Here is a 22900-nt window from a genome sequence, read left to right as displayed (position 1 = left end):
CGGTGGTTTCGTTCAGTGCAGGTGGTGTCGTTCTCTGCTCGGTCGAGGCAGGAGAACAGTGAAGCAGGATACTGACAGCTGGAGTATTAACCTTCCTGCCTGCTCCACTTGGAGCTCTCGCTTGCCTGCTCACCTTATTCCCTTTTCTCTGTCTGTTGCTAGCACTTGACACCAAATACTGATACCATAAAGGTGTCGAGTTCAAGTACAGTTACTTTGGGAAAAATACCGTACTCTGCATAGTCTTGCATTTGCTGATCCCAAACTAACATCCAGCAATATAGGTGTTATGCAGCTCAGAAAGCTGTTTCGGTGTGTTGCATTGTAGTTAACTAGTTGCTCCTTCTGAACGGTTCCTACGCTGCCGGAAGGTCTACTGCTTCTGATCCTGCTAGGTCCTGTCTTCTGCGTGAATTCCAGAGGTTTTTAGGTCTTTCCTAGCAGGCAGCGAACGCTGTCTTGTTGCTAAAGACCTGTACTGGGCTCGCCATTAATTTTGAGTGGTTGTACAGACGACCCATTGTTTAGCCTTGGTTGTCTCTCTGCTTTCTTCTTATTTGTTGGCTTTCTTGATCAGCAGTATCGCTTTTACATTATTTGCACTCTGATGTGCTTAGCACAAGTTCTTTGCAGCAGGCATATTAACCCTGTGTGCTATCTTATGATAACTCCAAGGTTCCACTAGACAAAAGTATGTTCTCTCTCCAGAAAGAACATGAATCAGCAGTTATTTTGACATTTTGACATTGCATGTACTTTGTGATTTGCCTAGTACACGTTCTTTGCAGCAGGCAGATTAACCCAGTGTGTTACCTTATGATGACTCCAAACTTCCACTAGACAAAAGTATGTTCTCTCTCCAGAAAGAACTTAAATCACCAGTTATTTTTAAATTTTTACATTACGTGCACTTTGTGATTTGCTTAGTACACGTTCTTTGCAGCATGCACATTAACCCTGTGTGCTACCTTTAAAATGACTCAAAGCTTCCACTATACAAAAGTACGTTCTCTTGGCTATCATGGCGCTCAGAGCGCAAACTCAATCGGTGGTATAGTTTTTCATTATAGGCACTCTGATCTCTTAGTACACATTATTTGCAGAAGGCACATTAACCCTCTGCACTATCTTATAATGAGTCCAAGCTTCCACTAGACAAAAGTACGTTCTCTCTCCAGAAAGAACATTAACCCTCTGCGCTACCTTATGAGACACAACTTCCACTAGACAAAAGTATGTTCTCTCTCCAAAAACAACATTAATTACTAGTTATTTTGACATTTTTACATTATATGCACTCTGATCTGCTTATTACACGTTCTTTGCAGCACACATATTAATTCTGGGACTTGTAGTTTTATTTTTATAATATGATACAAGCTGGAAACCAGCCCTTGGAGTAGTATTTGTAGAGTTGTCCAGGTCCCTAGTTCGATGAGTGATTCACTCATTTAGTTTGTTTCTGTTTTGCGTTTTGGGACTTGTAGTTTTAGTTTAATAACGAGTTACAAGCTGCGAATACAAAGCAGAAACCTGACAAGACGAACTACACACGTTTGAGTCTGTGAAATTTGAGCTTTGTGTGCATGTACTATAAAACTAACCTCGAGGAGAGTGTACAATTGATTATTCTGTACAGTGGTCAGTATTTTATAACTAATATTTCAGTTCAAGACTGACTGAAGATCATTAATATCATGTGAGGTGGCTCTCCTCAGGCTTGTGAAAAATCATTGGCGTTTTGTTCGACACCCCAGAGTGCAGTAAAGGGAGAGTAATCAAGTAAACACACATTCTTGGAGTACAATTATTTATTCATTGCCCTGCGGGCAATGTTGCCTGTACCTACTGCCAAGTAAATATGTTTTGCACCTGGGTGTAGCTTGGGTTTTAAGGGCCTTGTTTAAAAAAATATCCCAGTAGGCATACTAGCCCTTTAGTTGTATGCAAGGCCACAGGAATTATGTGACAGAAAGGACCAAAATATGCGGCAGGGTTGACCAATTAATGTGGCAAAAAAAGTCCAGTTGTGCATTTACAATGCCAATAGCTCCAACTCAAGTAAATGCGAGACCTATTGCATTGCAAATGCTTGTTTATATTATCAATTCACCACACAAAGTTATAGTTTCCTGGAGGGCCCCACTACCAATTGTTTGTCTCAGGATGTGAGTTTACCCAGTGAGTGAAATTGGAGTTCTCCTCTCCTAGAATCCTTTCAAAATGAGTCAAGTAACCAAATGAATTTTGAGGTCTCAACTTGGGTAAGCAGCTCAAGATCCAATGATTGTATTCCAGGTGTTGAAGTAACAATGGAAAAGAAGCAAGGGAAGGATTATTTCTAACTTTAATTGCAAGCATCAGATTTCTTCAGATCCATATTGTGTCCAGGAAGGCTCTCATGCCACTGATTGGATCAATCAAATATCATTATGATGCTGAGTCCATTTGCAGATTACTGTTCATTCATCTGTCTGGTGAGAGTCTGATTGGGGAAGACGATGTTTGTTTTTGAGTCGTTTTGTTAGTTTCTTTTCGTGCTGTGTGAAAAGGATGGTTTTAGATTGCAACTTTTTTAACTCTTAGGGCCAGATTAAGAGTCTGGCGGTCTCAAGACCGCTAGACTCACGGTGGTGGTCGGACCTCTGTTGTTGTTCGACTGCCACATTAAAACCCTGGTGGTCAGACCACCAAAGGACCGTTGTCCCCGCCAGGATACCTGATCACCACGGGCTGACGGTGGTCTTGGTTGTGATGTGACCAGACATGACGTCTTCTCCCATGCTAACGCGTCCCACTCTCATTCATTTATTCACTCTGGGACTCGTTTTAGGCCAATTTAATCTTTTGACCCTGATTGAAGACACCTTAGGATGAGATAACTAATCAACATGTCAATCAATATGTCAATAACGTCATCAATAAGACTCAGGCACCACCATGGCCTTGCAGTCATGAATGACCACACCAGTTTAGTACGATTATATGGAGTTTATTCCCTATTGATTACAATTCTACTAGCAAGTTTATTAATCTCAGAACCATAAAGCACATTAGTATTGTCATAATATGGCAACTCGAATAAGATTTCATCAAAGCAAAGATCACAAACATTAGTACATAGCACAACGTCAACATAGGTTAACCTTAGCAGAGTAACATTAGCGCATCAGTCATCAAAGCATTGAACCAGCCATTTTACTGATTTCATCCGTTTTAGTGAATCCCTTATCTAACCTTGAATTAGCATTGGCATGTTGGGCTTCATGCAAAACAATTTGGTAACACCAATTTGGAAAACATCTCACTATGGTCTCTGTCAAAAGAAGCAGTTGGTACCTAGAAAGAAAAGGCAATCAGACAATTACAGTTCATCATCATATAGTTACCCTCCGTATTGGGTCAGCATACAGATTCAGTCTTCGTCCTCAGGACATCAGCTGATTCGCCATCAGCCAGGGAATTCAGCAAGAACAGATAAGAAGGGACACTTCCCTCATAAGGAGGAGAAGTATAAAACAGGCAAGGCAAGAGCAAGGTTGGTTTGAAAAACCAAACTGCAAAGTCTCTATGCAGAGTGACAAAATGTCTGGGTCCTATCAAAGTTCGCAACAGCATCTCTTAATGGTTCCCCATGTCAAAGGTTTTTATCCCTTTTCTGTTGTACAGTCCCCTAATTCTTGATTGGTTGGGGTTGGCACCCCACTATCTCCATCCAATAGGTTTGCAATGAGTTCATCAAAATTGTCACCCCATAACAGTTCTCACGTAGTTTATTGGTTCTTATGATTGATGTCTCCAGTGGGCAAAATGTCCGGTATGATTTCATACTCTTGTGGTCCTCTCGCATCTTCCGTCAGTAGGTCCATTGTCTGTACCGGTTCAGGTGACCTTGTACCTGCTATCAGTCTACAGTGTTGCATTCAGCAAAAATATTTCTTCTAACAAGTCGAATTTCATGAGAACGGATCTATTACGGTTACATTTCATCCTTTTAGCTTTGGAAAGTATGAGTACATGTCCTTCAGCAAGTCAGCATATTGCACGTTAGAAAACACATTTAATATGAAAATCGGGCAGCTAGGCCTCGACTCATGCTAACTAAGCCTAATGATTTATTAGCAAAACCTTAACACATAATTCTTAATATTAGAGTAAAACTTCTATTTTAACATATCATCTTTCATTATTAGTCAGTTTCATTAGTCATTGTACATAATGGTGGCCACTCCCCGTGGGCACATTTCAAGTGCACGTTTATCAAAAACACATTAATACATTTTCTATGCGGCATTATTACGCATTAGTTCATAAACATTTCATGTTAATTTTTTAGTATAAGTGCTACGCTCTCTAACCCACGTTGCACATCTCTGTAGATTTTTTAATTGTCATTAAGGGGTTTCAAAAAGGAGTAGCTGCTACTTCTCCAGATGTCAGTGGGATGCTGGCCAGACGTTTAGGCTTTTGGACTTAGTTTGACACTAAAACGCCCTGACAATGTTTCTCCTCAGCTTTCAGGCCAGTATTCACCATAGCTTACAAAAAGGTGTCCTCTGCTTAGTGTCACCTGGGCTATAGAAAGCTGTGTTTGAGTTTCTTGAGGATTCTTCCCTCTCCTGGACTTCTGACAAGGTGGCAGTCTTAGTAACAGTCACTTTCTTTGGGGGCTCCGGTCGTCATCTTAAGGTTGACCAGCAGTGGGTGATCCCTCTCCCAGGACCTGCATTCAGACTTAAGGTGACTTTCAGGTACTGTGTAGAACAGGAACCAATTCTTTTCTCTTTTTTTTCTATCCCCCATGTCTGATGAAGAAGTGGCCTTAACAAACATTGTTTCAGGTGACCCAGTTGATTCGCTTGAATAGAAGAATATCTTTTAGATGACAGTGTAGCTTGATGACATTAGAACCAGTTGGTAAGGAAATAAACCTTTGTTTTACACTATCAACAAGTAGATCAGATGTGCAGTCACACACGTGTTGTCATCCTCATGCATTTAGCCACATTCACCAGAGGCATGTCAGTGTTTGATCTTAAACCAGAGGGCTAGTTATGACCTAGCTTTCTCTGCTAGCTATCTGACTGCCTGACACACATAATGTTGTACAAATGTATATGTATATTATCAAGATCTGATAATGGTTTGTCTTTTTTAAAAGCGCACATTAACTATAAAATCGGAGGCATTGCAGCGTTGCTGGATTTATTTTGCACGCAGGATGGAACTAAGTCCTGGTTGTATATTTATATGTTCATGAAGTATGAGGAACATAGCAGGGAGCTAAAAGCCTGATTAATTTCTGTTAATTTTAATTATGCCATATCCATTGTGAAGACACGACTCACCCACCCCACACATTGTTTGTTTACTGATAGGTGGTTCGAGAATCACAGTGATATGATATTGGAAAGAAGGATGGAAATAGAACAGGGACTCCTAGAGTTTTCTTTGAACAACTGTCTGTACCTGTCTCAGATCAGAGTCTAAACCTCATAAGGTTGGAAATCTGTTGACAATTATATTAATATTTATTGATGTTTGCAGTGCTAAACTATGGGTGCTGGGAGGAAAGTATTAATCCATTTCTGAAGCATTTTGACAGATTAATGGTCTTCAATTTTCAGAAAAGAAATAACAAACGAGTGCCAAGCTTCCGGAAGCTTCTGAAAACCAGCAAAGTGAAGCTCGACAACAAATTAAAGAATAAACAGTTCAAGCAGCAGAATTTCTCTAAAAAGCATAGAAAAGAGCAGAAGCAGCTTCGGGAAGCACTGCGAGATGCTAAATCTAGGACACATCATCCATTGGATCAACCAAAGCAGAAGGACAAAGGTAATTGTATTCTGAGTGTGTTCTGGTGTCTCGTGAGGGAGTGAAGTTCTGGATGCCATGTTTGGCTCATTGTCTGATTCCTTCTTATGTACATTTTTCGATGTATTGGTTACAGTTTTCTGGATTACATTGGAATAAATTTATTGTGACCTACCAATAAAAATGGACCAAATGGCAATTTTGTTCTTTGCTAAAAAGAGATTTCTCATAGGCCTGGTTTAGTTGCGTGTACTGATTGATCTAACAGAAGTGTGTTACGTTTCATGATGTGTATTGCAAAGTAACAATAAAGCATCAGGATAGAACCTGAAGATATTAAGATAGATGAAAAAGAATGGAGTTTTGTTCATGAGAAATTCAAAAGAAAGACATGTCCCTAAACCATGCCCCATCTTTGAAAGTACTAGGTTAATGTGTTTTAATCTATTAATTCATTTTAAGCAGTGGCACTGAATCTAACCTGCCTACTAACAAATGTCAAGTCACAAAGTGATAGACAGCCTTTATAGGATGCACTGTTTTGAGATGAAAGGTGACTAGACCAACATTAACTGAAAATGTATTTGGAGAGAAACTTTAGGACTTAAGTTCCATCTTCAGGTGTGTGGCATACCTATAATCCCACACCCAGGACATATTGTTTGGGGTCAAGGGCAACACGTTTTCAAGTTTATTTTATCCTAGGGACAAGTATGCCCAACGCTCTGCAGCAAAAATCCTTTGGCTGACAGTTTACAGGAAAGGGGTTGAGGCAATATTTGTGTCCATATGTTAATGCTGTGTGAATTTGTATTTATGGTTCATTAATGCAAAGCCTTTATTATTAGGTTGCATGCTCTAAGTAAAAGTTATAAGGTCACTCTGCACTACTGACAGTGGTTCCAGTAAAGAAAAGTGTAACACTTTTGAAAGGTCTGACAATATGAGGCTACATATAATGCTCCTAGAATGCTCTCTGATTAGATGCAAATGTTTTCATAAAGAAATGCAAGTAGGGAAAAAAAATGTTGCTTAATTACTGTGAAATATTAGGTACTATTACTTTGAGGCATCATTTAGTAAACTGTGTTGCTGCATGCCAGTATTTCTATAAATTATTCATAATGGAAAATCAGTGTAATCATTTTCAACAAGATTATGGGAAACATGAAAATAAACCAGTAGGGGCAAAGTTAGCCGGTCTGATATTGGTTGTCAGTCTTTTGGTTTTGTCAATGCGTGTTTTGTTTTGACATGGTTTCTTTTAACACTTTCTTGTTGTGGGAGCTGCCAGGCCCCCTCACCATTGTAACAAACATTGGCAAACAGAAAAAGCAGAAAAATTGGTCTCAAAAAGCACACATTGCCACAGTAGTTCCTGGCACTGAACAAAACCACTTTGTATGCCGATATACTCCTTGTAGAAGAGGAGCAGAATGTTGTCACTCACAGTAAAGTTAGTCGATAGAGAGAAATTAATTTTAATAAAAACAAAACGTCTTGGTTAACACCAGACCTAATTAGAGGCCCAATTCTTAAAGGAAGTTACAAATGTGCAGCCATGGTAAATGTCTTTGAATTAGTGGCTTTCATGAATTTGCAAGAATTTACAAAAGTAGACCAGGAAATCGTACTTCTAGTAAATACTTGTGAACTGTATTTTAGCACAAACTAATATGCATGTGTAGATTTGCTCATGTGAAAATCTATTGAGCGTTTAGAAGCTCACTTTCCCTCCAACTACTTTTTTTCCCAACTCGGGAAGAACCTCTACTTCTACCTTTGTCAGGAGTAAATCTCCAACCTTTCTCAGTATGACAAATTATTGGAGAAGAGCTGGTGCAAATCCTTAAGCGTGCAAGTTAATAGGTTTGTACTGCTTCCTTCAGCCCCAGTATGTTGATCTGCAGAAAGGTGGCAAAATAAGGAATTGGCTATAGTAGGACTTGAAATTTCTAGTATTGAATCCCTATTATAGTAGTAGCCCTGGCATAATCAGAGAGGCTATTATCAGAGCTCTTACATAATGAGATTGCGGCCATAATTTGTTGCCGCACTACATGTCACCGAAGGGACAATTAAATTTTTTACAGGACATGTAGATTTAAGAAGCAATCCGTTCCATTAAATATATATTTTATTCAATTCTACACCACTGCATCTTTTAATATATTACTTGTCAAATGCACATGCTATATGTATAAGTTTTAAGAAAATTATATTCCACTGTGAAACTGAGGAGAAGAGACAATCTGTACATCTGGATGATTTGAGAAATAATGTTAGTCCATGAGTGACCTAAAAACATCATCTGTTTTGTAGCTTCTTTAGTGATTGCACTCCCAAACTCTGTTATGGCCAAAACATATAGGGGGTCATTACAACTTTGGCTGTAACCGCGGTGCCCATTTGGACATCCCCGCTGGGCTGGCGGGCGGAAACCAAGTTTCCATCTGCCAGCCCAGCGGGGATGTGGGCTGCAACATGGGAGCCGGCTCCAAAAGGAGCCGGCGGTGTTGCGGCCTTGCGCCGTTTTTCACTGTCTGCATAGCAGACAGTGAAAAGCCGCATGGGGCCCTGTCAGGGGGCCCCTGCACTGCCCATGCCAGTGGCATGGGCGGTGCAGGGGCCCCACAACTCCCCGTACCGCCAGCCTTTTCATGGCTGTTCAGACCACCAGAAAAAGGCTGGCGGTCGGGGACTCGTAATCCCCTGGGCAGCGCAGCCCTGGCAGATTACAACCGCCGGGACTTTTGTGGCGGAAAACCGCCGGCCCCGGCGGTAGCGCCGCGGTCGTAATACGCCAGGAAGCACCGCCAGCCTGATGGCGGTGCTTCCGTCGAAACAGCCCTGGCGGTCTTGGACCGCCAGGGTTGTAATGAGGGCCATAGTGAGGGTGAACTGATGAAAAGTGGTGTTCCCAGCTGTATCACCTACTGGTTATGAAAGAATAAACAAGTTGAAAGGGCTAGTTGGAATATTTGTAAATTGGGGTGGGGAGTTGGTGTAAAGGTGGGAAGTTCATCCCTCCTAACTTTGTGACAATAGGAGCCTGAAGATTGTGTTCCTGAAAGCCTTGAAGAGGGTTGCTAGTATGTCACACAAATTGCTAATGTATGTCCCAGATCAGTGCATTAGAAGACACCCAATACAGGCAGCCTAAACATCAAACGATCCAACGAATGTGGTGACCATACTCACAATATGGGTTCAGTATTGAGGTAGCCAAGCCTTTTCATGTTCTGGTGTTGTAATTTAACCTTTACAAGAAGAGAAACCATCTTGCTGGGTTCATGGCAAGCCCTAGTGTGGTATCCATTGGCCACAACATTTGAGTCCCGACCAAGGGAATTCACTAGTTGTAAGTTCTTGTGCAGAATCTCTTGATCCATAGGGACTTAGTCTAGGGGTTACTTCCATTTGACAGACTCCTGCTTTGTACACATGTGCCATCATCTGTGGGATCAGGGTTTTGGGCACTGGTTCAGTAGCCTTCTCTGTAACAAATGGGTTCAGATTTCATGGCATGCAAGTAAAAGCATTTGTTGTGATTGTGAAGGCACAGACTACAGGCTAACATTGATTATGTCCTCCAGGGAAGACCCCTGCTCCAGTGGAAAGGACTATTTATACAATCTCACAGAAGAGTTGTCCACTATGGCCACTCTTCAGGCCCAGCAAAGTGGCACAGAGAGACAACTCTTGGAATGGTGTGTCTCAGACAGCATTTGTGGGGCGTGGGTGGGGGCATGCTGCAAGCAGTAGCCACTGGGACTCTACCATGGGGTTTGAGGTATTTTGCCTATGATATACTGAGGTCAGGCCTACCCTGGTTAAGTATAAATCATTCTGCACTTGACTCTCAGTGTTAACAATGGCAAGCAGACACATTTGTATCTTTATAAGAAAGAAAAGTAATTTAATACACACTAGAACACAGTATTAGACACTACGTCAAGAGAATGCAATTTCATGTTTTGGCGCTGTCCAGATCGTGGTTTGCCTCGATCTACTATTTCACTGCCTCCCCCATTGAGTTAGGGCTTATCATATATCCACCAACCTGAGTCTTAGCGGCCCCCTTCTCCATGGGGCATAAGGTAGTAGCTTGAATAAGGCTAAAATTTAGTTTACATCACTCCAAAACAGGAGAGCTCAGTTCAGTCCTACCATTTGAAATGAAAAATCCCTAAAGGATTGATTCAGCCTCCCAGCTGCCTGGCAGGCTCATACTCTCTCAACAAGAGCAGTTGCCTGCCAGTTGGCACCATTTTCTGGATCCTGTTTCATCAACTGGTCCTGCCCTCGTTAATGTGCCAGTCATAAGTCGAAGTGGAAGTGGCAGTCATGAAGCAGTGTGGTCATGATTGGACCAGCAGTAAATATCTCTGCATTTGGGGTCTTGGTGACAGGCTTAAACCAGAACCGTTGTCCTTGCTGGGCCCCCAAGAGAGCCAAATGAGTTCTTGTGGCTGGCCACAACTTTGACAGATGTAACTTTTCTTGCACCATGTACAATTGACAATTCGAGCTCCTGAACGGGCTAATTACTCGGGGCAGTTGCAGCTACACACAGGACAGCCACAGTGCTGGGCAGCTGCAGCCATGCACAAAACTGAGCAGTTGCAGCTGCGCACAGACCTATCACAACACTGGCCAGTTGCGGCCACACACCGGCCGACCTTGACACACAATCGTACCCCTGACTAGTCTTTAACAATTGTGGTGTCATGACTAGTGCAGTTCCCAGCAGAAACCAGTGCAGAGAGACTGCAGGCCTGCCTGCACAGGGGTCCTCAGATCACTCTTCTCAGTCCTTCTTTTCTGTGTGCCCTGAAGACAGCTTGTATGGCTATTCACAAGTCTTTACAATGCAACACCTTTACCATGCAAGATAAGCTTAATTAAGGTAAGCTAAACCACAACTTAAATATGCATATTTATGTATGTGTGTGTTTGTGTCTGTTTTTTACCTAGTGGCGGTTATAGTTAGGGTTGCCTTTCCATACACAAAGTTTTTTTTGTGTTGCTAATAACTTTGATAAAACTCCATGAAGCTTTCCAAAAAGGTGATACTTTTTTACTAGTTTGGCATGGGAAGTTTCTCAGTCATCCGTCAAATGGGGGGGGGTCTTGAAGAAAAAAGGGGAGGGCCTAAAATGCAAACTCCCCATGCATTTTTAATAGACTTCTTTAAGACAGGGTACTGCAAAAACTGCTGAATGGAATTGCACAAAAGTTGGCAGGAAGCTAGATCTTGGTCCGCAGATTTTTTTTTTTTTGTGTAAATCTGTTCAGTAGTTTTTGAGAAATTAATGTTCAAATATACAGATATCTGGACACTTGGTGTCCATATATTTTCTGATGGGCCAATTAAACGGGGACTTAAGAATCTGGATGGGTTGGTTTAAACCCGAACCTTGTATTTTGGCAGCCATTACAAGACTCTTTTGTCCCTGCATCCAGTTAAAGATTAAAAAAAAAAAAGTAAGTGAGCATAATAAGATGCCTAAAGTCATGTCTCCCAAAGGGACATCTCACACCCCTAAACTGCAACCCCTATAAACAAAGACAGTATGCTTTGGCAGCTGTTGCAGAACTCTGGGACATGGACCCCATTGAAATGCAGTGTAGTGAATGAGAGATTGTGAAGGCCACAAAAAAGGAGCACGTATAAATTCCCCTGTCCCTAAAACCAAAATGAACGTGCCCTTGTGTAATGTACCTGTTGCTTGTGTAAAGTACTTCAATACCGTCGGGTCAAGTCTGTGCTATAGAAAATTGGAAAATAAAATTAAGTGTTTCTCACACTTCTGAGTTGGGCTACACTTGGGCTTCTTTTTGGTGACATTTTTGCTCTTTTTTTCCTCTGGTGACCATTTTGGATGAACTTTTTTGTTATGAAGCTCCCTAATTACCTTATTTACTGCAGTATCCTTAGTAGAAAATGCTTTAAGTTTTCCACTTCAGTTCCATGAAGATGGCGTTCAGCTGTACCACACTTTTTGCATAAATTCAGGATGTTAGTCCCATAGTTGCTCATTCCCAAGATAAAGATAAAAATCCACAATTTCAAGTTTCCTAGAACCCAGATGCCGATGACAATTTCTATTTAGTCTACACCCCTTCTTACAAAAGATTGACTTTACTTTTGGCAATATTAATCTCCAGAAAATGGGCTTCTGTATACTGTATCAATGCTACCAGACGGTGCTGCAAGCCATTTAGGGTTAAATCCATGATGACTACATTGTCGGCATATAATAACGAACCAATGGACAAAGCTGCTATTCTGGCAGGTCACCTCTCAAGGAATTTGGAGTACCTGGGAGATCAAAAGTATAAAGAGAAATCAATAGAGGAGCCAACAAGCAACCTTTCTTAAGACCATTATTAGTTTGTTCCTTCCTAAGTAAACCCTTTATCCCTCTCATCAGAATCTGGCACCAAGTGTCTGAATGAAGCTCCATGATAAGACCCAAAAGATGGTGCAGAACCCCCAAAAGGCGAAGCTTCCTCTACAGTGTTAGACAGTCAGTTCTATCAAACGCTGTTGTGAAATGAATAAACACTGTATATAGTGGCATACCATGAGAAAGGCTTATTTTTCCACTACCATCTGGAGGACTGCAATATTATTCAGTGTACTGTGATTCCTCTTAAAACCATCTTGTTCCGAAGGAATAATATTGTGATCTTGAGCCCACTGCTGTAGATGGCAAAGTACACTCTTAGCATTGCTGGATGCCTCTGGGAAATTTTATGCTATCTATCGGTAATTTGCCAGGGAGTATTTAGAGTCCTTCTTATATAGTGGAACAAAGACGCTACCCTTCCCTGCCGGGGATTTTCCTGGAACAACAGCAATAACTACATAGCGGAGCTAGAAAAGATCCCCAAGCTACAGCTCCCTTTTTTATGGCTGCAATAGGAACCTCCTCAGGTCCCAGGGTGCCAGAGGAACTGGCACTCTTTATAAAAACCCACTATCTCATCCACCAAGTGGGACCCATACACAGAAAAAAAAACCTGGGCCACACAAAGTGTCAAGGGGGTATCCACTGCAATGTTACTAACGTACAAATGGAAAATATAGTCCACCCAAATGTTTTTTTGGCAATCGAGATTGCCTGCGCCTCCGCCCTGGAGTCACTAAATTTGGCGATCGAACGCCAATACTTCCTAGAGGCTTGCTTGCAGTCTCTCTTAGGTTGGTTCGTTTTAAATCGTATTCCCTTTCTATTATCACGGAATTTGCATTGAGTTCTTAATCGTTTAAGCTGTCAATTTTGTGCTGTTGACTCTAAGAGAACTTCAAATGCTGCTTTCTAATCAGTGAGATTATCCAAAATGGATCCCACAGGCCTTCATTATTCTGGCTCCCACACAAACACCATGTATGTACCATGCAGGCTGCACACATCAATACACACTTAGGACTTCAATAAGCATATAGAAACAGAACTTTACATAGGTAATCCAGTTGGTCTCCACTCCAGCGTCAGCTAAAAAGGTCTGGTCACACTGTGGATTCTCAAAAGATGGTGCAGTGCTGCTACTGTATGTGCTAAACCTGTGACAAGGACAGTAGTCAACAATCTGGTAATGAGCCATTCTTGGTCTGCCCCTCCAAGTCACAGAACTTGTCCAGGACCTTCATCTTGTCAAAGGACAGGCTTAGGGCTGTGTGCACACATTCAATTACTGTGTGGTTAGCGCCAAAAGCAACAAGCATTTGCAATGCAACGGGTCTCGCGTTTGCTCATGTTAGAGCTGATCGCGTTGTAAACTCCTAACCCGACTTTTCATCTATCGGCAAAAGTGCTTTTATGTATGTAACCGAAAAAGTGAAAAGCGAAATCGCGCTAGGAAAATAGAGAAAAAGTAGTCCACGATCCGACAGAAAACAGCGAGCCTCGCATGTTTTCTGTACTTGGTCGCTGCGCTGGAGGAGGGCTAACCACTGGAAAAGGCATGACGTGTGCATGCCTTCCTCTAATGAAAGCAAGCAGATTTTACTAGGCAAGCCCACGAACCAATGAAACATACTGACGTGACGTTGACAGGGCTCCGAGCCTTTTTCTAATAACTAAAGCGTCTCGCTGCGATACGCATGCGCGAGCGCATGAAACGCAGGCTCGACCCTAAAAATTAGGATACAAGATAGACGCAATAGGAAACACAGGCAGTGAAACTCGACTGTGCACTGTATAGGAGACATTCCTGTTCAAACAGTGTATGATGTTTCTTTTGTTTGAGGACATAGTGGAAGTTAATAAGGTTCCTATAGTCTAAATTGTATTTTCTATCAGCTGTTTTGCGGCAGTGTTGTTTTGCACTATAACAGTAATTTTATTTTTTTCCACTGGTAATTAAAATTCTAACAAAGCAAGTGTTAGATGAAGGAAAGTAGTTGATGACAGAGAAACGTTTTTGTAGTTTATTAGCACATTTGGTCTCCTGTTCTCAAAACACATGTGAAACAAGACAAAAACACATTGCTGCAGTGGTTTCTTTTTCCATACCATGCTTTCACCGCAAATAAGACGGTACATTGAATTAAGCACACTGCGCTTACATTATTGTGTGACTTGCAGACCACATTTGAATAGTATTGCATCTACTAATCCATTATTCCGTTCACAGTTCCAAAGCTGTTTCCAATAAAAGTAAATTATTTTGGTCATTTTCCATCAAGCCATGAATAATCACTGTCTTACTCTGCAAGTTTGGTGTGTGACACTGTTAAATCCATATCCATTTTTTAAAGAATTCATTTCCGTTATTGAAATGAAAGCAATTGCTTTGGGAAGAAATTGCTAATCTTCAAATAAGTGCTGGACAACAAGTCTGGGAATCGAATGTCTGGCCCTAGTGTCGTCACACAATCAATAAGGTACGTGACAGAGAAGCCTCACCGTGCACATTGAACGCCCAGGGCTAATTTTTTATCAAAAGTTTGATTTGATTACTTTATTTTTTTGTTATACCCCACTATCTTTAACCTATCAGAAAACACATTAGGTCACCTAACTCTTCACCCCATATTATTTTACAAGTCTCTGATTGGTTCTCCTGTTCGTTATCTTCAGAGGTGGCATGATTTCATCTTTTTGTAATTCTTTGCACATCTTTTGGTCATTAGCTCCATTGTCTTCACTGGTTTGAATGACCTTGTACATTACATTAATCTACACTGTTTCATTTTGTTTTAACATTATTCTACAAGCAAGGAAAAATGCATGGGAACAGATCTAGCATGGTTACATTCGTCTTCTAGTTTTGAAGAAAAAAATAAAGGTCGTGTCCTTTGTGAGTCAGCACACTGCAAGATAGGAAAAATACATTTAATATGAGAGCCAAGCAGCTAAGCTTTGACTCATGCTAACTTAAGGCCTATAAGGATTTCAGCGCAAATTCAATAACACAATTATTGCTAATTAGCATAAACTTATTCGATACATTGATACATAACATTTTAATCATCATTATTAGTCTTACGTATACATTGGTGGCCACTCCCCGTGGTCACATTTCAGGTGCACGTTTAAGTAAAAATTACAGTTTCTATGCGGCAGCATCACACATTAATTCATAAACATGTATGTTAATATAGATTATATAAGCTACGCTCTCTCAGCAGCATCTTATGAAGCTCATCCATTCACACTCACATTGCCAACCAATATACATCTCTCCTTATTTCTCATTGGATTGCATTGCAACTTACTCTTCCACTATCTCACTCATCCAGTTATTTGTCCACTCTTTCATTCACTTACTCATTCATCTACTCGCACATTCATCTGGTTACTTCCTGATCCATCCACCTACTCGTCTTCAACCCAATATTTACCCCGACTTATCCCCCGATTTACTCTTGTTTATACCTATTCGCCCATCTTCCAACCACCGCTAAACACGTCTACCAGCTCAGTTGTCTACCACCCTATTAACTCCACCTGCCCACTCAGTCATTCACCCACTCGCTCGTCTCCTCACTCTCTGCTGAGCTTATTTCCTCAAGACTTCCCAAGTCTCAGACCTGTATCACATTATCTCAGGCCTCACCAGATGAAAGCAAAGCTTAGGCAATTTAATTAAATGAAATAAATTACATCTAAAAATGTTACTGAAAACAAGCGGTTGGCACCAGAGTTGCATGTCACTGCATATTGGTTTACAGATTCTGTTACATGAGGAGCTGGTGGAGTGTGTTGTTTTGTGATTCTTGTTATAACGTCTACTTCCTCCCTTACCTTGTTCTAAAAAGGATAGCTTAGCTTAAAGGTTTGTTGTTTTTAGCCGGTGATAGAATTAATGAACGTTTACATCATAACACAAGCCTCCAGTCTGACGCAGACTTTATTTGGGTCATCAAAGGACTGTAATAAGGCCTTACATCGCACCAGGGGCCCCTAAGGAGAGTTTGCTCACCCTTTCGTCTGGCCTCTATCTTTGCTGGTGGTCACTTCCTTACATGTGATCCCTGCCTACATCCCAAGGCTTTGATTGGCCTCTGGCAGCAGACATGACCATCTTCAGTTTCCACACCTGGAGTCTGCCTAATTATATCAGCCTGTGGAGGGAGAAAGCAGAGCAAAGCCTGTTACTGCATGTCTTAAAGTTTGATTCATGAATAGAGATCTGTCACATTTTAGTGTACAAATAAGAAATGATTGCAGTATAACCATTTTATATTCAGAGTGCAGTGTAGTGTATAGTGTGAGAGCATTTCGGGACAGTTCTGCAAGACCACACATGTGGATTCCATTCAGTGACAGTCCCATAGCTAATAGCTGTATTTCATAGTTAAAAGATGGTCCCAAACACATGATGCCCAGTTCAGTTCTTCCATAATAAATTGGACTTTGAAATTAAATCAAGTGTATAACGGAAGATTAAATTAATTTTTTGAAATCACATCTGTGGATGACATAGTAAAGTAACATAGGTACCAAGTGTAACGGAAATAAAGTGCTCAGAAGGTAACGCGTATAAGTACTGTTAATAATCGGTATATATTTATTTATGAGGGTTGATCACCTCATAGAAAGTCATAAAACTATTCACATACATTTTAGGGCAAGTGCTTTTCGACCTGTTGTAAGTATTCTGTGCGCTTTTAACCACGCCCATCACTTTCACTCGTTTGTGGGCTTGTCTTTCAAAAATTAATTGATGTCATTGGTAATGCTTTACGTTTGTCTCGCCTTGAGGCGGGTTTCTTACCGTCTTGCGGACTGAACCTTTTACATGGATTATTGCACGACTGCCGATATACTTCAGCGTGGGCAAACTATTTTTTTCTTTTGTCTCTCCCCTTTGTGCTCCATGGCGGCCATGGCACTCACAGCGCAGAACACCGTGAACTCTATTGGTGGTATTGAAGCGCTGGTCACATTGTTCACACTGTTACCTAATCCGAGTCATTTCTTTTGACTCTCCCTTCACGCTCCATAGCTTTCACAAAAAACACTTGTAATTGATAAATGCTTTATGTGAAAAAACACAGAAATGCTCATAGCGGCTCTCCCGACACAGCTGGAGAGCCGACCCCAAAATAATAGTCCCTTCCACCATTGTGTCTTTTTAATCTCTCTCATGGCTGGAACTATTGTTTTACAGCTGGGAGTAGTTTGTGTTTTAAAGGCCTTGTTTGTATTGTCATTGCAGTAGGCCTTCTAGCCCCAAAAATGTTTAATGTGCTATGCCCTCCACGGGCTAAATATACGGTCACGCTACATTAGTTTCTGCTGTTTTCTTTTCATGTGGTTAGCCTTAGAGGGGCTAAATATATGACCATGTTTCTTACAAATGCTGTTTTCATTGTGGAGTCCTCTAAGGGTTGCTCTAAGCATTCCAGTCAACATATCAATGTAGTACAATATTTGCAGCACAGAAACTCACCTCATAATGCTTTGCAGGGCATTTCTTATACAAAACATTTTTGCTCATAACTCAGCCTCAGTCCTAGGGCAGTGGGACCACCTTCAAAACATACAGCACAACGTGCTCTTTCTGTCTACATCATCTCTGGGTCCCTACACTAGGTTAGTGGGGACCCTGAAATATTAACCCCCTCCCACCATTTAGTGTCTTTTTTTAGTGCTCTCATGGTTGTGACTTTTGTTTTACAGCTGGGAGTAGTTTGTGTTTTAAAGGCCTTTTTTGTATTGTCATTGCAGTAGGCCTTCTAGCCCTAAAAATGTGTAATGAGCTATGCCCTCTACGGGCTAAATATATGGTTACAGTGCATTACTTTCTGACATTTTCTTTTCATGTCATTATGCCCTATAGGGGCTAACTATATGGTTACATGACCATGTTTCCTACAAATGCTATTTTCATTGTGGTGTCCTCTAGGGGCTGTTCTGAGCATTACAATCTAATGCCAAAAGTTTATTTCTGATGAAGAGTTTTTATTGGGTTTACATAATAATTGTATATGTTTTATTAATCTCTACTTATTGCAAATATGACTATGATTCAGACCAACTTAACATCCTTATTACACTTTGACTGTTTGAACACTCTTGATATATTTGAATGACCCTTCTAGTTTATTTCTCTTGTTACTCCTCCGTGGCTTTCTTGTGTCTTTTCTTTGGGAATTGTGTTAGCCAGCTATCTACTCTGATGGTGAGGTGGTCAAAGTGGTATTCTATTGGAATTAGCATGGCAGATTTAAATTAGGATGCTAAATGACAACATTTTCATTTTTGGCTGCAGATAGAGGAAGAAGGAAAATGGAAGTGCTTTAGTTATATGCAGGGCCACTGGAATTATGTGGCAGGAAAAGACCAAATTATGAGGCAGGGTTGCCCAACTTATGTGGCAAGAAAATTCCAGTTATGAATTTACAACGCCAATAGCTCTAACTCAAGCAAATGCGAGACCTGTTGCATTGCAAATGCTTGTTAGTTCTGCAGTTGAAACCACTCGCATGAGAACATTTGGTACTTCCGTGTGGAATTTATATTGCACAGAAAATTGAAATATTGTTACAGTGTAAGTAACATTTTACTCAGAACTTCCAACTAAGAATGTACAAATACTTAAAACCAGGGGTGGGCGGAGCTCACGGAGGGAGGGGCTGGAACCGGAGCCGGTACCGGTGCAGCCCCTCAGTAGCATCTTGCAGCAGTAACCTCTGCAGCAGAAGCTCCTCGCTGACTGGCAGAAAGCAGAGCCTCAGGTAGGGGTCTTCTTGCCTGTTTCAGTGCAAACGCAAAGTGCAACCCAGTTTCCCTGAGCCACACGCCGGTAAGCTCTGCTCTGCTCCAGGGCTAGCAAAGTTTTTTGCCAAACTCTGCGCTCCGAGTGTGAAAAACTCTGTTAACTCCGCCAGCGGAACTCAACGCCAATCCCCTACTTAAAATGAGGTTTTGTTGTGGGGCATAAAATTTCTCATTCCCACAGGCTGATGTATGGTTATAAAACGACGTTTGAAATGAAAAGTCAACCCCATTGATGTTTTATTGAAAAATGCAAAAAGGCAAACTTATCCTTTGCAACTTAGCACCCCAGTAGCTTTTCAAGTGCATAAATATTTATTACAAAATGCTCACTTTTGCCTGTAATCCTTAGCCAGAGCTCCTGGTGTTGGATTTCCATATTGAGTGATATGATATCTCTGAGAGTTAATGGCGCTGTGCTTAGTTAATCCTGTACATTGCCATTGTAAACACACTACCGTGTCTGTTGCGGCAGCCCATCACTGCTGAGGGGCAAGTGAGGCTTGCAGTGTCTAAATTCAGAAGTAGAAAACCCTCGACCACTTTCTAATTATCCCTATTTTTTAACTTAAATACACTGGCGTTTAGCAAAGCAAACTCGATTGCCAAAAACTTTCATCTGCACTTTCAGAAAGCACAATATGCGAGTTATTTATTACCCAAAACTCGTAGGTGTAGATATTAACAACACTTTCTGAGTTTCTGATATTTGTGCAAGAAATACATTTAATGGGTGGAATGCTTGAATTACTGACATTGCTCTCTGTAGTTTGTTGTTCCATTACAGAGGTGGCCAACCACATCCAAGCCAGTCTAGATCTCACTCCAGGCGAGACTTGATCCCCCGTGGCTAGGCAGGGCCCTCTAAGAACGAGAAATCAAGAGCGCGCAGACTTGTGAGAGTCTTGTCGTGACTCCTCGTGAGGTGCATCTTTAGCACAGTAAGCTATGGGCTATTTGTGGAAGAATGTAGTGTTGTGCTGCAATCGGACGACCTAGACATAAGCCAACGAAGCATGAGAAGTGCAGGCTCAGTGTACCTTGGTGAAGGGTTTTACATAGGACGTCATAGTAATATATTAACTGTAGGGTAAGGTGTACCGCCTTACTGCGTAGGGTGTAGTACCTCACTAGCAGTATTTCGGGTCTAAGTGTCCGTGGCCTACAAAATCTTTTTGAGCATAATTTCATAACGCCATGATATACCTTACACCAGCTGCACATTAACCTAGTAACAATCGGAATCCCTGTCATTAACAGCTTCTAGACTGTGCTCTTGTGCAGGTCACGTCACAATACGAGTTCGTCATAGCGGCTGCTTAGGAACGGGGCGCTGGGACACCGAGCCCAGGACACTCCAGGGATGTGTTCACAAGCATCTGCACACAGCGACAGTCGGCTCGCCAAAGATGCTGGGACATCACATTAACCAGGCAGAACACTACATAACCTGGTCTTCTCTGTGACAGGGGCAGGGCCAGCTACTGCGCTTCTGCTAGTCCCCTGACGATCCTGCAGCCCCCTCATGTGGGCCATGCTAAGGCGTGCGGGAAGTTTTTACTTCACACAGCAGATCTTATGCGAACTGAGGTAGGATAGTAATCGCCCCATTGTCGTAATGTTAGTATTTTCGTATTTTTCCCAATAATTGAATTCCCCTTTGCTGGTTGTTATTACATGATCATGAGAATTTAGATCCCCTGGTTACATACTAGATTTGGGAATAACAAACTCTCACTGCTGTGATTTTATTTGGATGTGCACGTGTGCGCATTCTCCTTTGGCAATGGTACAACTGGGCAAGCGCCTCATTACACCTTGCGCTTTCTGGCACCTATGTTGTCCTCCAAACAGCTTTCCCAGTAATGTGTGTAGCCCACAAGGAGGGATGCGAAGTACGAGTTCTATTTCTTTTCCGGGTTTACTACCCATTTGAAATTTGTGGTCAATGGGAGCGTATATCCCCATTTTATTGGGGTTTCTCTGCTTTATTTGACGAGGGACGACCGGATCCTCATAGCTATTACTTGGTTTAAATTAGCAAGTTATTGTAAGGGGGTCGGTGTCTTTCCACAAGGTACTGTTGTTTAGGGGAGCAAAGTTTGCGGCCGCCCGCATGGTCCGACTCATATTTTTGTCATTACCATCTCTTCGGTGTTTTTCATCCCTGCTGAAGGTAGCTGACTACCTCCTTGTTTTGTTATTTAGCTGAAGATGATGAAGACGAAATGGAGGAAGAAGCCCTACCCCTGGACATGATTGAAGACGATGACCTGGAAATGATGAAAGATATGGCTCGTAGAGCATCGTTTTTAACTAGAGACCTTTCGTCCAGGTCAGTGTACTTATTGAAGACATTTTGGAGTGTTTTGTATTGCAATTGGAGCGTGTGGACGTTTTTTTTGTTGCTTTGGGGGTTAACAAATTGCTTTCTGAAGTAAACTGCAATCCTTTTTGGAGGCACATGCAGCACTTTTTTTTGCACTAAACTGTAAAACCTTAGGCCTTTCGCAGAAAAGGCAAATTACCTTATCTTGCAGGGACGTTTTATGTTGATGGGTGGTTCTGAAAGGTTCCGATATGGCTTTACCTCCTAAAGTACTTCCTTTTAAAACAACAAAAATGTTTTTAGTAATCTATTACCCATCATGTTTTGCTGATTGGTGAGGAGATTGGGTCTCGTTTAATTAATTTAAATAAACAATTCCAGCCATTTGCCAGGATCACATTTTATTTAAGCTTCAATTTTGTTCCCATTACAACTCGTAAATCATGTAGAATGTCTTGCAGCTTTATGTAGATGTTGAGTTATTGATGGCTGTAAATAGTATTTTTTTCTGCACAGTGAACCTGTCCACGCCAGGAAACGCAAACAGGAGAATGTGATTGACAAGTATGAAAAGGTGCCGCGGCGCATGCAGATGGAGCCAGAAAAAGACCTCATCCACCTTCTTCCCATTAAAGATAAGCGTGGCATCATTCCTCAGAGTATGGAGAAACCAGGTAAATCTCCAGGTGTCTAAATGGGTGGCAGTTCAAGTGGCAGCTTTACGTTCAATAAATCGTGGTTCATTTTAGAGTCAGCTGTCGGTGACCTGGCACTAAGCGCTTCCTAAATGTATATATTTTCTATGTGCTGATAAAGATTCAAATCAGTTTGTGGATGAAAATCTGGAAACACTCCCTGCTGCTCCTTTTTAGATCTCGCATGCAAGCACTTTAAAACCTTTCAAACATCCTTTGTTATCATTGGTGAATGCTTTATGTGTGCCGCTCCTTGGGGCAGTTTTGTTACCGCCTTGACCATGGACCCTGTTACATGGATAATTGCACGATTGCCAATATGTTTGACTGCAAGCAAACTTCTTTTTCCATTTGTGTCTCTCCTTGGCACTCACGCTCATGGTGGCAGTGGTGCTTGAATTGGCTCACTTATGTCAACTGTTTTACTTTTCATTTTCAATTTATGCGGCAAGAAAAGTCCAGTTAGGAATTTGCAGCTGTAACAACTCTAACTCGAGCAAAAGCGAGACCCATTGCATTGTAAATGCTTTTTTCTATCTTCACTTCATTTTCCCCTATTTTTCACTCTCCCTCCATTTTGATCTCTTCCCCTGCCCCCAGACCTGACATCCACAATGACATGCTTACACAGCAGGCTAGATGGTAGTACGTACTTTGGTGGAAACATTGACTCTTTGCTTTATATCTACTAAGTTATTAGGAAAATAATTTGGGTGGTGACCAACCAATATATCATTATCAGTCAGTTCACGCCATCCTCTCCTTTCCTTTGAGCTGTACAATACAGTCTGAGCAGCAGTGTGCATGTCTTACAATGCAACACA

At 41.5% G+C, this 22900-nt stretch overlaps 1 protein-coding gene across 1 annotated transcript in view; it reads left to right on the top strand.

Moving 5' to 3' along the window:
• Positions 1–22900, top strand: part of NOC3L (NOC3 like DNA replication regulator) — a 433719-nt gene that overhangs the window by 13260 nt on the left and 397559 nt on the right. Inside the window, exons 2-4 of the mRNA XM_069239851.1 lie at positions 5628–5835; positions 21261–21387; positions 21898–22055. Of these exons, the coding sequence (XP_069095952.1) occupies positions 5628–5835; positions 21261–21387; positions 21898–22055 (493 nt within the window). The remainder of the gene's footprint in view (positions 1–5627; positions 5836–21260; positions 21388–21897; positions 22056–22900) is intronic.

The sequence above is a fragment of the Pleurodeles waltl genome, chromosome 6, assembly GCF_031143425.1.
Source record: "Pleurodeles waltl isolate 20211129_DDA chromosome 6, aPleWal1.hap1.20221129, whole genome shotgun sequence".
NCBI lineage: Eukaryota > Metazoa > Chordata > Amphibia > Caudata > Salamandridae > Pleurodeles > Pleurodeles waltl.
The sequence above is the reverse complement of the archived record's forward strand: the minus strand, read 5'-3'. Positions and strand labels throughout refer to the sequence as shown.